The 14056-nt window shown below is 43.7% G+C and overlaps 1 protein-coding gene across 3 annotated transcripts in view; it reads right to left on the bottom strand.

Annotated features, from left to right (window-relative positions):
• Positions 1-14056, bottom strand: part of MCC (MCC regulator of WNT signaling pathway) — a 370732-nt gene that overhangs the window by 9263 nt on the left and 347413 nt on the right. For all 3 annotated transcript variants that reach the window (XM_014600959.3, XM_059724934.1, XM_006272103.4), the window contains one exon: positions 473-595. In XM_014600959.3, the coding sequence (XP_014456445.1) occupies positions 473-595 (123 nt within the window). The remainder of the gene's footprint in view (positions 1-472; positions 596-14056) is intronic.

Raw genomic sequence — 14056 nt, 5'->3', positions numbered from 1 at the left:
ATGCAGACCAGCTGGTGGGGTGGGAGGGAGATGGGATGGGACAGGACACTACCAAACATTTCACTGCCTGGGATTATGGAAGCAAATTTGATAGGAAGAGAATTTGAAAGGATCAGTGGAGATGAATGAGCCAGGCTCAAGGGAAGGGGAGATTGCAGCAAAGTGCTCTAAATCATAAGCATGGCTAAATGGAGCAATCATTTGTAATGCTTCCCTTTTAGGGGCTGGGGGGGGGAGAGAACAGCCCAGCAGCAATATAACTGATCCCATTTCATCCCGCTACAGAGTTCTCACTGTGCTGAGCAAGAGGGATTTACCTCCTGCCCTCAAGGATAACCTTGCAACCTTTCACACTACTGGCGTGAAGCTGAGGATGTAAAGCCTGCTCATTAAGGTAGGAAAAGGATTAACAGTGCACTACGGGAGTGCAGCAGAAATCATACGTGCATCTGCTCGCTAGAAAATCCTTTACCTGTTTGCCCTTTTCAGGTCATTCACAAACTCTGCAGACTGCTGATGTCGGATTTCGCTGCTCTTTGTGAGCCTCTCTAAGGCACTCACTAACTCCTGCACTCTGGCTTTCAGTTTCTTCTCTCTGCATCAGGACACAAGGAAAGAAGAAAAATCAGTTAACTGCACAATAGCAATGCCTGGACTTGCCTGAGTTTGGATAGTAGTCAGCCACATGCCTTCTGGGTCAGGGTTATGGGAAGAAGGCATTTCCTTTATGCAACTGATAATGCAAGATTTATTTCTCAGTGAAATTGCTTCAAACTCGATTTAAAAATGCAAAGTAGCAAACTCACCAATTACTAATGGAGGACAAAAGGTCATGTGGGCAAACGTAGGGCAAAATTCTGTGACCACAGGGGTCTTCTTATTCACGACACCTCATTAAAAGATAATAAACAAGAGTAGGATGTGTAACAGTCACAGTTAAAGAGAGCGATCGGTGGAAGATATTGGTTCATGCCACGTTCTGTGCACTACATGTGTCATGGCAACTCAGCTAAAGAAACTGTAAAGAATTTAAGCTTCAAGGTACTATGTATATAGAAAAGGTATAATCACTGTGTATGCTGGATTACTAATCAAGGCAATTTGCTAGTCAAGCGCTTGTTTGTTTTGACTTAAACATTTTCTTCAGTAGAGGGAAAAAAAAGAAATTACAGGAAGACTCGGTGTATAAGACGAAGACTCAGTGTGTAAGAGGAAGACATCAAACAGTGAAGCTTCCCCAGCATCCCAGATCCCAGGAGGCACGGAAGCAAAACATCAATCCAATGCACCCAACAGCCTGAGCTTGCTGCCCTGGATTAGGAATGCATCAGTTCATGGAGCAGAATGAAGCAGGATGGTCATGAGCAGAACCAAGTCACAGTGTAAAGACGTGACCCACAGCAGACATCATTCTCCTGCAGCTCTGCACAACGCTGTGTTTACAAAAGACCCTTTGCAGTCGAGACTTATGAAATAGTTGAGAAATGGTTTATGAATCATATTTTAAAATATAGTTTTAAAGGTTTTAACACAGTTACCACAACAGGTTTACACCAGAATAAGATGGATCATTAATACTGATTAGGAATGATTAGGAGCCTTTTTTATTTGGCGGTGGGAAATACAAGGGATGAAGAAACAATAATATGAAATGGAGAGTGAGAGCAAGAGGCAGCAAGAGAAAGAGTTCAGGGATTTCTTCAGCTAGGGATCTTCCAGGCCAAATTTTTGCCAGGAGTACTCTTAACCCTCCCTGAGTACCCTTCCCTTGCCTGACTTGCTGCTTTGCTTTCCGCTTCCTGAACTGTTAACTGAGGATTTTAAACAGGTTTTAAAAAAAAATTCCTAACATTGGTAAAAAGGCAGCACAAAATACATGAGAGTGAGCATGTCCACAAAGTATACAGTTAAATGATCGGACACCATCTTTCCACAGGACCCCCTGCCTCCATCAAATGCACAAGGTCAAGCTGCTTTTTGAGTGAACCAGGGTTTTGCAACTGTGCCGTGCAGACCCCGCCCCATCTGTGAGGCAGAGGATTTCAGAAGGGAAGGGCCAGTTCCTTGGTTAAGGCAGCTGGAGGCCGCCTGGGAGAACAGTGGTCTGTCCTTGACCCTGCCAAAGTTCCCGTGTGACACTTGGCAAGTCACTTAAAACCAAACTTCTCACAGGCAGTCAACTAACGGTATATTTCTCCTTTTCTGAGGGCCCAATCTGAGACCCTAGGGCCTGATCTGCAGAAATGTTGAGCACTCAGGGCTATAACTGAAGTCAGTGGGAACTGCACTTTACACCGATGAACTGCTATATAAATAAGTGTTCTTAAAAATCAGTCCTTGGGGTCTCAATTTGAGCAACACAAATCAGTGGACCCTTCTGACCTTTATCTCCATACCTCAGGTTCCCACCTATAGAATGGGTATAGTAATATCATCTTAAAGGGTGTTCAGAAGATGAATGAATGTTTGTGAGGCATTTAGGGCTAAATCCAGGAAGGTTCTTAGGTGTCTAACTGCAATCTTAAAACACCCACATCCAAAATCTGGATTCTCAAAACATTTCTTCAGCTGCCACTTACCCCTGCCCAATTTGCACTGGATGCACTGAAATTTCTTGCTGCTAGTCATGTGCACAACACCACATATCTTCAGCACTTAAACTGAAAACTGGGTGCTATACCTGGGGGGTAGGCGACAGACAGATGGACAGGAAAGTGGTGCAGTTACACCCCCACTTTGATCCCTGCTCCACCCAAATTTTAAAAGCAACTACCTTGCAGTAGGCAGCATCCGTGAGGGAGTCAGCTGACATTGTGGCTCATTATCATCTACCTGATCCCTTCTAAACTCTCCATTCCACAGGTATTAACGACCCTCTCTCCTTTTTAATGGCCTTTAATGGTTCCAGTAATCAAGGCACAGCCTTTATGCTGCAAGTCTGCTGTCTGTTACCTGTTTCTGGTAATGTAGCTCCTATTTCACAGCTCTACAAAATGCTTTTAACACTAGGAGAAACATTAACTCAGGTGTGGAAATAACGTTCAGCGAACCACTGGATGCACTGTCAAGATGCTCAAGAAAGCTAGATTTTGTTTTATGACTCTTAAAAATATGTCCATTTAATTCTAAGGGCTCCAGGAGTAATGAAACATCTTTTGATTATTTTTGCCTTGTTTTGTTTTTACACAGAATATATGAATAGCAAATTAATGCCTATTCCAATAAAGTTATATTTATTTTTGCTTGGATCTTAAACTGAACAATACAGCCCCATGCCCCTGGTCTATTAAAGTTTCTAATTTCTTTTTAACTAGAGAAAAAAAGTGTTGTGCTATATGTGATGATGCACCATGCTAGATCTGCTTTTGCTAGACGGCTATACCCCAGCACCATTTGTTAAGTAGACATCCTGCTTACCATGACTGTGAGGCTTAGTCCAGCAGAGGTTTTTAGTACATGTCGAGTAGACTGAGTCGCACACAAAACAGAGTGAGGAGGAGGAAGAGGGGATATCGCCCTTTTACCCATATGTCAGTGAGCACTACCCTGAAGGATGCAGAAAACCACTGCAGAAACACCTCTTTTTCTGTCTAGCTGGACGGAGAGTGCATGAGAGAGTGTGAGAGAGGCCGAGGTTACTCTATAGCCCAGTGATTCCAGTACTCGCCTGGGATGTGCAAGAACCATGTTTAAATCCAGGGCTTACGGCTCTCTCCTGAAAGGTGGGAGATCTGTGTTCAAATCCTGCTACAAACCAGAAAAAGAGGGATAACTGTGGGCCCCCTTATTCCTGGTGATTGCTCTTATCACTGGGCTGTTGGGTAAAACGGGACGTGACCTGGCTTAACAGCTCTGCCGCAAAAGGCTTGTAGCTGTGAGTTCGGAGCAGCAGGAAATGCCTCCCTTCCACGCAGATGGAGTTCAGTTCCTATGTTCCTGAAAGGGGCAAGGCTCAAGTCCTGAACCCTGATGCTCCTGCTACTACTCTTATGCCAATGCATTGTTGAGGGGGGGCTGGGAAACGACCTCAGAGCTGTGGAGTCCACTGGGCAGATGCAGGTGACAGATGTTGCAGTACTGGACCTAAACCTCCCTTGTGAGCCAGCAGGGCCCTTGTGTTTATTGAGCATATATGCCCCAACTTTACTGACTACAGTCATTCCTGCTGTTATTTCCTCTTGTTATCCATGAAAAACCAACACAGGGAAGGGGGTGAGACCTGGCTGCTATTTCATCAGGTGCTTTACTAAGTTTCTATTACAGGTTTTCCTCGCTTTATACGGGTTCTGTATGTGCAAATTCGCTCTTATGAGATGACCCTTTTTAAACCAAAAATTTGTTATATGCGAGGTAAATTCACTCTTATGCAATCGGTGTGGTGGAAGCCCACAGTCAGCTGCTTTGTGTGGTGCATTGTTGGAGTGACGTGCACCAAAATATGGTCTCCTATGTGGATCTGTGCTCCTTGCTTGTCTGTGAGACATGTTTCTGTAGTTGCCATCCCCATTATGATAATGCCCTGTGCCCGTGTGTACTGTCTGCTGTTGGTGAGTACCAAAACTGTCTTGTAAAAGTGGTAGAAATGGGACTGGGGGCCAGTACAGTCGAGGTCTTGGAACGCATCCCTATTTGTTACATTGTAAAGTGGATTCCCTTTATGTAAATTTGAGTTATGCGCCGTTTTCCAGGAATGCATGTACAGCGTAAAACGAGTGAAACCTGTTCAGGGTAAATCAGTAATGCCTGTAAAATCCTCCTGCCCACACATATCTGTGGTGGCAGAACTTTAACATGCGGGGATTGCACAGATGATCCTTAATTTGAGGACAACTGTTATGAGACACATTACTGAGGGCATAATTTGGCCTGCAGAACTGCTCCTGCTGGAGTGGAAGTACTAGAAGGGAAGTACTCAGCTTGATGTCCAATTTGCCAGGCTGAGAACAGGAAGGAAAACCCCATCTTTTTACTTGAAAACTGAGTATTTTTGATAAATAATCATTAAGAGCTGGCTGGCAAAGAGGAGCACTTCTCCGGACTTTCTGTTCACACCTTATCTATCCTTCAAGAGAGCTGAGAACTGAAGCCCCTGAAAGAACCATCTGACGCTGCAGCCTGGGCAATCTTCCAGGATCCTCCAAGACCTCAGTGAGATTTACCAGCCTGCAGTTCCAGCGCTGGTCTGACAGTGGCAGCATTTTATAACTATGGAAAGAACTACCTAATATTAAGCTAATTCAGTGTTAGAACTAAAAGTCCCTCTTTTCAGCAAGAGACAAGTTTTGACAAAAGAGGTTAGGGAAAAACTGGTTAGGTCAAAACGGAAACAGCCTAGAACTCTAAAAACTCTTTACTGAATAGGCTTCATGCATAAGCTACAAAATGTATTTGTATAATTCAAGTACTTCAATTGTTTTTTCCACCCCCCTGGGGGTAGGTGCTGGCAGATGATCATGAGCCTCATCAACTTTCTCTCTGGCTCTAGGGTACATTTTTTCGGACATACTTTAATATAAGTACATAGCACAGTTTACGTGCACTAGTTTGCATCCTTTATGAAAAAACAGAAGTAAATATATTCCCCAAAATTTCACCTATGGGAGAGAATCCAATGTGATGCTAGATCTTAGCTGTATCACTTCAGTGTGCTTCTGGTAGCTGTTCTGATACCTGACTGATAAGGACCATACAAACCTGGATAGAACAGCATAAAAGTCAAAGTGTCTGCCTGTGCCAGGAGGTAGGAAATAGGATTGGCCTCAGCATTCTGGATAACACGTACACCAAGGAAGGAGGAGGAGATGAAAAAACAAAATTAATGTAGGCCCATTTCAAATGACAAGTTGACCAGAACATACCGTATTAAAAGACAACACTGCAGCACCTTGCAAGGTGAGAAGCCCCATAAAGCAGCAATTCCCATATATTCTCAACAGATTGCCCTTCATACAAGCTCTGTGGGCAGCTATTACTAAAGGAAGAAAATGATGATGAGGGGTTTAAAGACCCTAAGGAAATTTTCTTCAAATGATAACGGAAACAAGTAGCTGATTTGTTCTGGCTGTTGTAACCTGGTGATACATACATACATTTGCAAAACAGAACTATTACTTACTATTCCACATATGACAACCAGGGTTTGAATTATGGGAGGCCTTGAGGGGTTGAGCCCCAAATAAGAGATGAGACCCCTCCTTCCCCCGGCAGCCAGGCAGAAACTGTTGTTTAGTGTGGGGGAAATGCGGCCCTTCCCCCTTGTTGCTGCTGGGTGCTTTTTGCTGCAGCTGCCTGCAGCCTGTGCCCGGGCTCCCCTGCGGCTTCTCTCTACTCCCTCCACTGCCACTGCTGCCTTCAGCTCCCCTGAGAGTCAAAGTGAAATTCAAATCTTGATGTCAACAGGGATCACCCCATGAAATTATCAAACAAATAAAGGAACTACCACTCTTGTTCTTACACGGCACCTAAAAAAACCTGTGGAATTAACTGCCAAAAACATAACCAAGTTCAAAAAGCCATTAGACAAATGTATGGAGGGTATGTCCAACAGGGGCCATTAAACAGTATTCAGAGATTAAACCTCAGGCTCAGGTCATCCCTAACATATGGCTGTTGATAATTGGGAGGATACAACAGAAGACAGATCAGCTTATACATGCCCTGTTTCTTATACTTTTCCTCTAAAGCAACTGCTACTTGCTGCTGTTGGTTGGATGGATTTGGTCTGACCCAGTATGGCTCTTCTTATGTTCTCAGTCCCTATATTGCCCTTTTTCTGGTTTGCAACAGGGACTCTGCATGTGGGGGCCAAGGAATCAGCATCTCTTCTGCCTGCCATAGAGCCAGTCCATCCCAAACTGGTCAAATTCTTTACAAGTGCCAGTTCAGAGCCCCCTAGCTAGCAGGGCACCAAGCAGCAATTATGCAGCATATTTACTTCTACCAACACTTACTACAACTGGGAACCTGCAATGTTGTAGCAGGTAAATCAATCTAACCCATAATTTGCAGTGGCAAAATCCAGGAAGTGTTGTTACCTTTTCTTGATCTAGTAGAGTCAGCTGAAGAACATCAAACCCTCTACCTTCTGCCAGGGATTCTCATGCAAGACACCACAGCAGCTTGATGAAGTGCTCTGGAGTCTACAGAAACCTCACACAATCCTGCAAACCAATCCACAGGGATCCAATCCTGTTGTGTGCCTGGTGTATACTTATTTACTGTCACATTCCTTTCACGTCAATGAGCTTTTAATGACAAATTGCTACTACGACGCAGAGGTACTATAGCAGCAGTTACTGCTATTTTAGTTTGGAGTCCGAGGAAACAAGATTTATTCACAGTTTGACTTAGTAACCAAAACCACAGGAAGGAAAGTTCTCCCCTCCAAGGTGTTGCATTCTCCATTTTCACCCACATGTCAGCAACTTCACCATAGCTATAAACTGCTAGAAGGTCAGCTGTCTCCTATTCCCTTGAAGACCCTAAGAAAATACTCTCTCTGCCTTTGGAGCCATTTTTGTATCACTCTTAATTTCTACTGTTCCCCAATTAACTAAGCCAGTTTGGCTCGTGAAAACCCTTCTAATGTTTCTGCCCTTCCAGGCACTTATTCTGGGCAATTTATCTGAGTGATAACAAACCTGGAGGTGCACTTTGTATTCCATTAATGCACTACAGGGCTACATGCATTTATGAAATTCTGGGCACAGCTTCACTCTCCTGATTGCTATTATAAATCAGCAAAATATGAAGAATCAGCAAGTGCAGGTTTAATACAACAGAACATTTAAAAATAATAGCACTATTTATAATACCGTGCCTTTTCAGAATGAGGGTATGTCTACAGGGCAATCTGAAGCTACGACTGCCACTCAGGTAGACATATGCTAGTTTTAAGGTACTTAACTTGGGTACTGATAACCGTGGAGCTGTGGTGGAATAGGCTTCTGCTGATGAGTATTAATCTACCCTGAGTTTACACAGCCTGTGATGGTGCCCATACTGCTGAAGTGAGTTTAAAGCTAGCTTGTGTATATCTGCATGGGCTGCAATCACACCTTTTTGCATTTAGATGAAAGAACTATTTTAAAGGAACCCTCACGGCATTTGTACATGTGCTTTTAAAAGCGCCCAGTGCTGCACCACATGCATTTGTATAAATGGCTAAATGCATGTTAGCGCTGAAAAAATGGTGGTAGCACACTTTTGAACTAAAACACATTGACAGTGTTTTAGTTCAAAAGTGCTCTGCTGTCATTTTCTGTGCGCTGAAGTGCATTTCACCACTTATACAACTTCATGAGATGTGGTGCAGTGTGCATCAGCTCATGTGCAGAGTAGACTCGATTAATCATGCCAGAGATCTGATTAATTGAGTCTGCTCCGACCTGCTGGATCTCTGGCATGTCACAGCATGAAAATGTATGTGTATAAATGCCCTGAGTCCTGTGCACTCTAGATTCAGAGCAGTTAGGACTGCAGAAATTTTCCCCTACAAGGACCAGTATATCACCTCTCATTCTACCCCCAACTGTTCTCTTCCAATTGACTCCTGCAGCAGGGAGTTGTAAAAAACCTACCAGCAGCACCTCACATCTTGTGTAACCTACAGCAAGAGAGAAGTCTGGTGACAGGGAGCAAGCCTGTGATCACAGACACACCTCCAACAGGTCACACACAGACTGTGAGTCTGTTTCAGTTTGTTAATAACTCTGCTGCAGTGAGCAGTCAGCAGGAAACTAAAGAAGCCCACTGGGGAAATCCCTGACTTTCCTGTTTAAAAGGGGGTCTATTACCTTTAGAGTAAGCATGTTCAGCTACATCCTTGGAAAAATAGTATCATTTATACACTGAAATTGTTGACATAGTAGTAATGGACAATTTGGTTTTACAACAATTGCTGGGTGGAATTAAAAGGGACAATTGCTGAATGCTTTAAAGAGCTTTTGGCGCAGGTTCATGGAATGGCTTTATTTGAAAGGGTAGTTAACAGGGCCTCTGCATTTTCTCTCATTTCAAATTCTAGCCACACAAAATGCTGAGGAATCTTTTTTGGTTGGAGAAGGAAACTACAGCATAAACCTTAAACAATAGAATGGGATTTGGGGTTTTCTGTCTATTTGCTGCTGGTTTAGTTTTGATCCAGGCTGCCTTAGACAGGGTCCTGAGGATCTCATGACCTCCATCCCTACTCTCCGTGCCTGGATTCCCCCCTACTTAGGCATTACATCCTCCTATTCCAGTAAACATGGGCAACTGGTGCCTCCTGAGTCTGGGGGGGGCACCAACAGGGCATGACGGGGGCACCAGCAGGTCTCTGCCGCTGGCAGAGCCAATTTCAGGGGGGGCACTAGCGCTTTCTGTGTCTCCCTACCAGCCGGAGCGCTCAGTTGGGGGGCCACCAGTGATCTCAAGGGGGGCATATGCCCCCCCGTGACCCTCCTACACGTTGCCTATGCCAGTAGAACTGGAGTACACACATGTAGTCTCTGATTCAGCCACCAGGATTTCCAAATGAAGCTCCCCTTCTCAGGCAACCAGGGCTGTACATTTCAAATCAGTGCAGCTGAATCCTTTTTTTTACTGGCAGTTTAAACCAACATCTAATGACGAAACTACATGCAACATGCCCAAGCCATTTAAACAGCACAGCTACCTTACCACGCAGGGCTAGCTTGGGGATCTGGAACACAAAAGAAGATGGCTATGCTGATGCTTGTTTTTCTGGATAGCAACAAATCGGTACTCACAGAATGCTTTATGGAAGTCATTTCAAACACCACTTCTCCCTACCTCACAAGCTCATTTGGGCTAGCAGATGCAGGGGTATTGTGTCCTGCTGCAGGTCTGACTGTGGTCATGAAAAAGAGAGGTGCTGAATGTTTTAAAACCTATCTTGTTGCCCTGTGGAACAAGGAGTGCTGCATCATTTTATTTTTTCAAATGTGTTGCCTGATAGAGGCTTGGAGAAGCTGCAGGTCTCTCAGAAACCAGAGACCCCTGGGTGTATGGCACCTCTGAAAAATTATGCTAGTGGGGCTTCTGGAATGGATGGGGTGCAATGCAGGCACTTGCCTTGTCAAGCTGCTGTGTGTAGCTTTGCCGAGGTCTTTTACCCTGTCCTTGGGCCTCCTTTGAGCTTGACTCAGTTATGTGAAGGTGGAGAATGACTTCATGATTAGGAAATCTCTTCAGCTTCAGTTGAAAAGGTAGGTTGTTGCCTGCAGTGTCTTGAGAATCCGTCCCATCTTGTCACTACAATCAGTTCTTTTTTCCCCTCTGGGGGAGATCTTTCTCGGACATGCTTTATTGTGTTATATATCATATGGCTATTTCCACAAATTCCATGCAGAATCCTGTGTTTTTCCCAAGAAAAACTTGCTGGCTAGAGAGAAACTTGATGACAGCAGAGTCATGAAAAGACAGGGATCCTTGAATACTGCAGCTGACTGTGTCATTTGCAGAGCTGTGCTGCAGACTTTATTACAATCTGTCACAATCTGTTTGGCTCTCAAATATTGAGAATTTCACATCTTTCCTCCACTGACCATTTAGTAGCTGTGATAATTAGGTCATGGAAAAAGAAGCAAATGTGAAACAAAGCTGGCAAAAGCAGCATATCCAGTGCTTTGGAGAAAAGACTGCCTTTTAATACAAAGCTTGACTGGCATCTGCATGTCTGCTTTGTACTGCAGTATGGGAGAAAAGTACATTTAGCTGTGCCACTTTAAATGTCACTCTGCCACATCATTATAGTATGATGCTGTGAGGCTTCCTGATCTCCAACAGCAGCCTTATTAATGTTAAAAGATACTTATTTCCAATCAAGTTCCTACGTTAGGAGCTGCTCCTCATTTCTATTATGAACCCAGGATCCAAACACATACAGGCTTTGTAGAAGCTTAAAACCAAAGTGTCCAGCTTGGTTAAAATGTAGCTGGCATTACATGAAGAAACAGCCACTGTCATGATACAGCACAGCTTTCTGTTGATACAGCTGATCTCCTAACACCAGGGAAAAGTACAACTATGTCCATGCTCTGCTGTAAGCTGCTTGTGTTCTTAGCCTCTCCATTGAGAGGGGCACAACAGAGGTGCCAAAAGGAACAGAAGCTTTTGTGATATGGACACCAATCCACTGAGAATTGGACCAGCATCGTGGAGTCACTTCAGACAGCCCCCTGACCAACCATGCTTGGGTTTGACTTGTCTTGTATTCCACTAACTATCCCTGGAACTCCAAGTCCTACACTCCAGGCATTTTAATGAACATACAAGATTACAGGAAAGAAAAAAAATCCAACGCAATGCAAACAACATGACTGACTCATGCTTTGTTGCGCATGGTGAGAGTAGACGATGGGGCCTCAAGAATCAGAACGTTCTTGTTTGGTCCCAGGGGGATGCAGGGGGTTTCAGTCACTTCATCCTTCTCATCCATTTTTCATAGAATCAGAGGACATAGAGACCAAATAAGACACAGTTACATCACTGCAGCCATCTCCCTGCCAAAGCAAGATTGTTCCCTACAGGACATTTTTCACATTTCCTCCTCCCTTCAGTGTAGCTGCTGTAAGGACTTATGACCTGATGGTGCATTTACTAAGTATAAAGTAAAATAAACCAAGCTGCAGTGCTCCCTCCTGGAGCAGTGGAGGAGTGCCTGCCTGTATCATTTACGTGTCACCTTAGAGACAGTATAACATCCACTGCTGTCCCGGGCCCCCACTGTGTCTGGCATTGGGAACTCTAACCAAATCCTCTCTTACATACCATAGCTCTAATGCCCTGCCATTGGGCAGATGGGAATAGTTTTCCTCTCCATCCTGGAAATGAAATATTTTCTGCCAAAAAAGTCATTTTCTTGAGTGTCTAATGTCTTCATTTGGATGAAAAGAGTCTCATATCCATCAAAGCATCAGATCACAGGGAGTGAAGGAGGGGAGGGGTGAAAAAAACACACACAAAAAATTCATTGGGAGGAGGAATTTATGCTTGGCCAAAGCTAACTTATTTAAAATAATTCTAGCCTGCAAGATTGGGAATCTTGGTGACCCTGATGCGACATTACAGCATGTGACTTGCAGATAAAATATAATTAATTCTATTTGTTAATGTGTGGTTTATGCATGGAGAAAAGGGGAAAATAAATCTCTATGGGAAGGACAGCAGATGGATTGTCATAGTGTGTGCAGCTATGGGAAGTCTTATGTCTTATTTCAGTTAGCTTCCACAGGAACAGTGACACGCCAGAACAAATGTAAATGTGCAATGAAACCACATTGCTAAATTGTTAGAAGCGTAATGTGCTGGATCTTCTTTGTGCTGGATCTCCCCGGACGATTCATGTACAAGCCTTACCACTGACACTTTAGGGAACAAGGCTGGTGGACCCCAAAAGCTGACTCAAGGGCAGTACTTTCTGTGAATGCATCAAGCAGCCAAGTAGTTACTGCAGTGCAGCAGAGACCTGGCGGTGCTGTTGCAAAACCAGTTGCAGACCATGAAAAAGTAAATGCTTCCAAACCACTAGATCAATGACAGGCTTTTTCCGTGCACAAGATGATCTCCTTCTCCTCCTTTTTTGAAAGAAATAAGCTATTTTAAAACACAACTAGCATTAATTCAAGAGAGAAGCCTCTAAATGCACTTCAGCAACTGCAAAAGAGAAACTGTTTAGAAGGGAAGGCTAGTTTTAATGAAGTAGGGAAGGCTTGAAACTTTGTGCTACGAGAGATTCATCCCCTCTTTCTGTATGACATTTTAGAAGGTTTGGAGGTGACTGGATTTTTTTGCCATGAAGGAGATGGGGGGGGGGGGGGGGGGAAGGTGGAGGGAGGAAGGGACGGATAGGGATGGAGGACTGAATTCTGAGTGAACTTAACAGCCTATTATCTTCGAGGTCTCAGTCTCTGCCAGTGCAAGTAACAATAACAGATAAAGCCCAATGGCTGGATATTTCTGCAAATGTTATAAGCACTGTGATATTTAACAACATTCACATTTGAATGTCTCCATTAGGCTTCAGTTAATTTTCTAGCTCTTATCTCCCTCCTTCAAAAGCTCTTTGAAGTTTCAGGAAGATGATACTGCACCATTTCACTTCCAGCTCACACTTGGAAGGTGATCTTTCCAAATGAAAGGACTGAGCATAACATTTTATTTAAATCAGAGCTTACTTTTGAACATACAGTTCTGTTAGGAAAAGGAGTCTTCACAGACACCTGGAACACAAGGGATGCTAGTCATTCTCCATTTGTGCAAGTGAGAGAAACAGAAATTTTCACTGCCAGATCTCAAGGTCTTTCCCCAAGAACACAGTAATTTGGCTGGATTCACAACAATATAAATCTGTGCAGTACTATAAAGCCCTTTGTATGTTGGAATCAAAACCAAGTTGATTTTTTTTTAACTATAGCTATCACTAATCAGGTCCCAGTAGCTTCCCTCTGGATAGGACTTTTTGCCTGAGAACACTGCTAAAACACAAGAGAACACATATGGCGGTTAGTTTATAGACTAGTTTGGCTAGCATGGTGCTCAGAAAAATATCTGTTTCCACTTGTCATGGAATATGTGTTTGAGCCCTGCTGGCAGCAACAATCCCATTTAACATGGTCATAGCTAACTTAGTCTTATTTCCATTATATACTGAGCCTTAGCTCCAACTTTATGTCTAGTTTAATTTGATTATTTTTCTTTCCCCTCTTCTGCCCAACCAGCGCTACTTGCTAGGCATTTGCTAGGTTTTTAACTGGAAATACAGGCTAATTGACTTAAGGCGCAGTAGATAAACTGAAGTTTTTCTGCATCTAGTTAGCAAACCACACTTTGTGATTCCGCTCTGCCTCTGCTGCTACCTAAGGCCAGGGGCATCAACCTGAAACCAAGGAGTAAAGGCAACAAAACCCAAAAGCTACAGTTAAAAAACATACACAGAATGCTGACCCAGCTGCTTCTAGCACCACTATCAGACTCTGCAGAGATGAGGCAAAAGACCCTTGGGCAATGATTACTCCGCTCATGTCATTTAGGGCTTTTACCCAACCAAATGCAC

Source organism: Alligator mississippiensis, chromosome 3, assembly GCF_030867095.1.
Source record: "Alligator mississippiensis isolate rAllMis1 chromosome 3, rAllMis1, whole genome shotgun sequence".
In the NCBI taxonomy this organism is placed as follows: Eukaryota; Metazoa; Chordata; order Crocodylia; family Alligatoridae; genus Alligator; species Alligator mississippiensis.
This window is presented reverse-complemented; position numbering and strand designations above follow the sequence as displayed.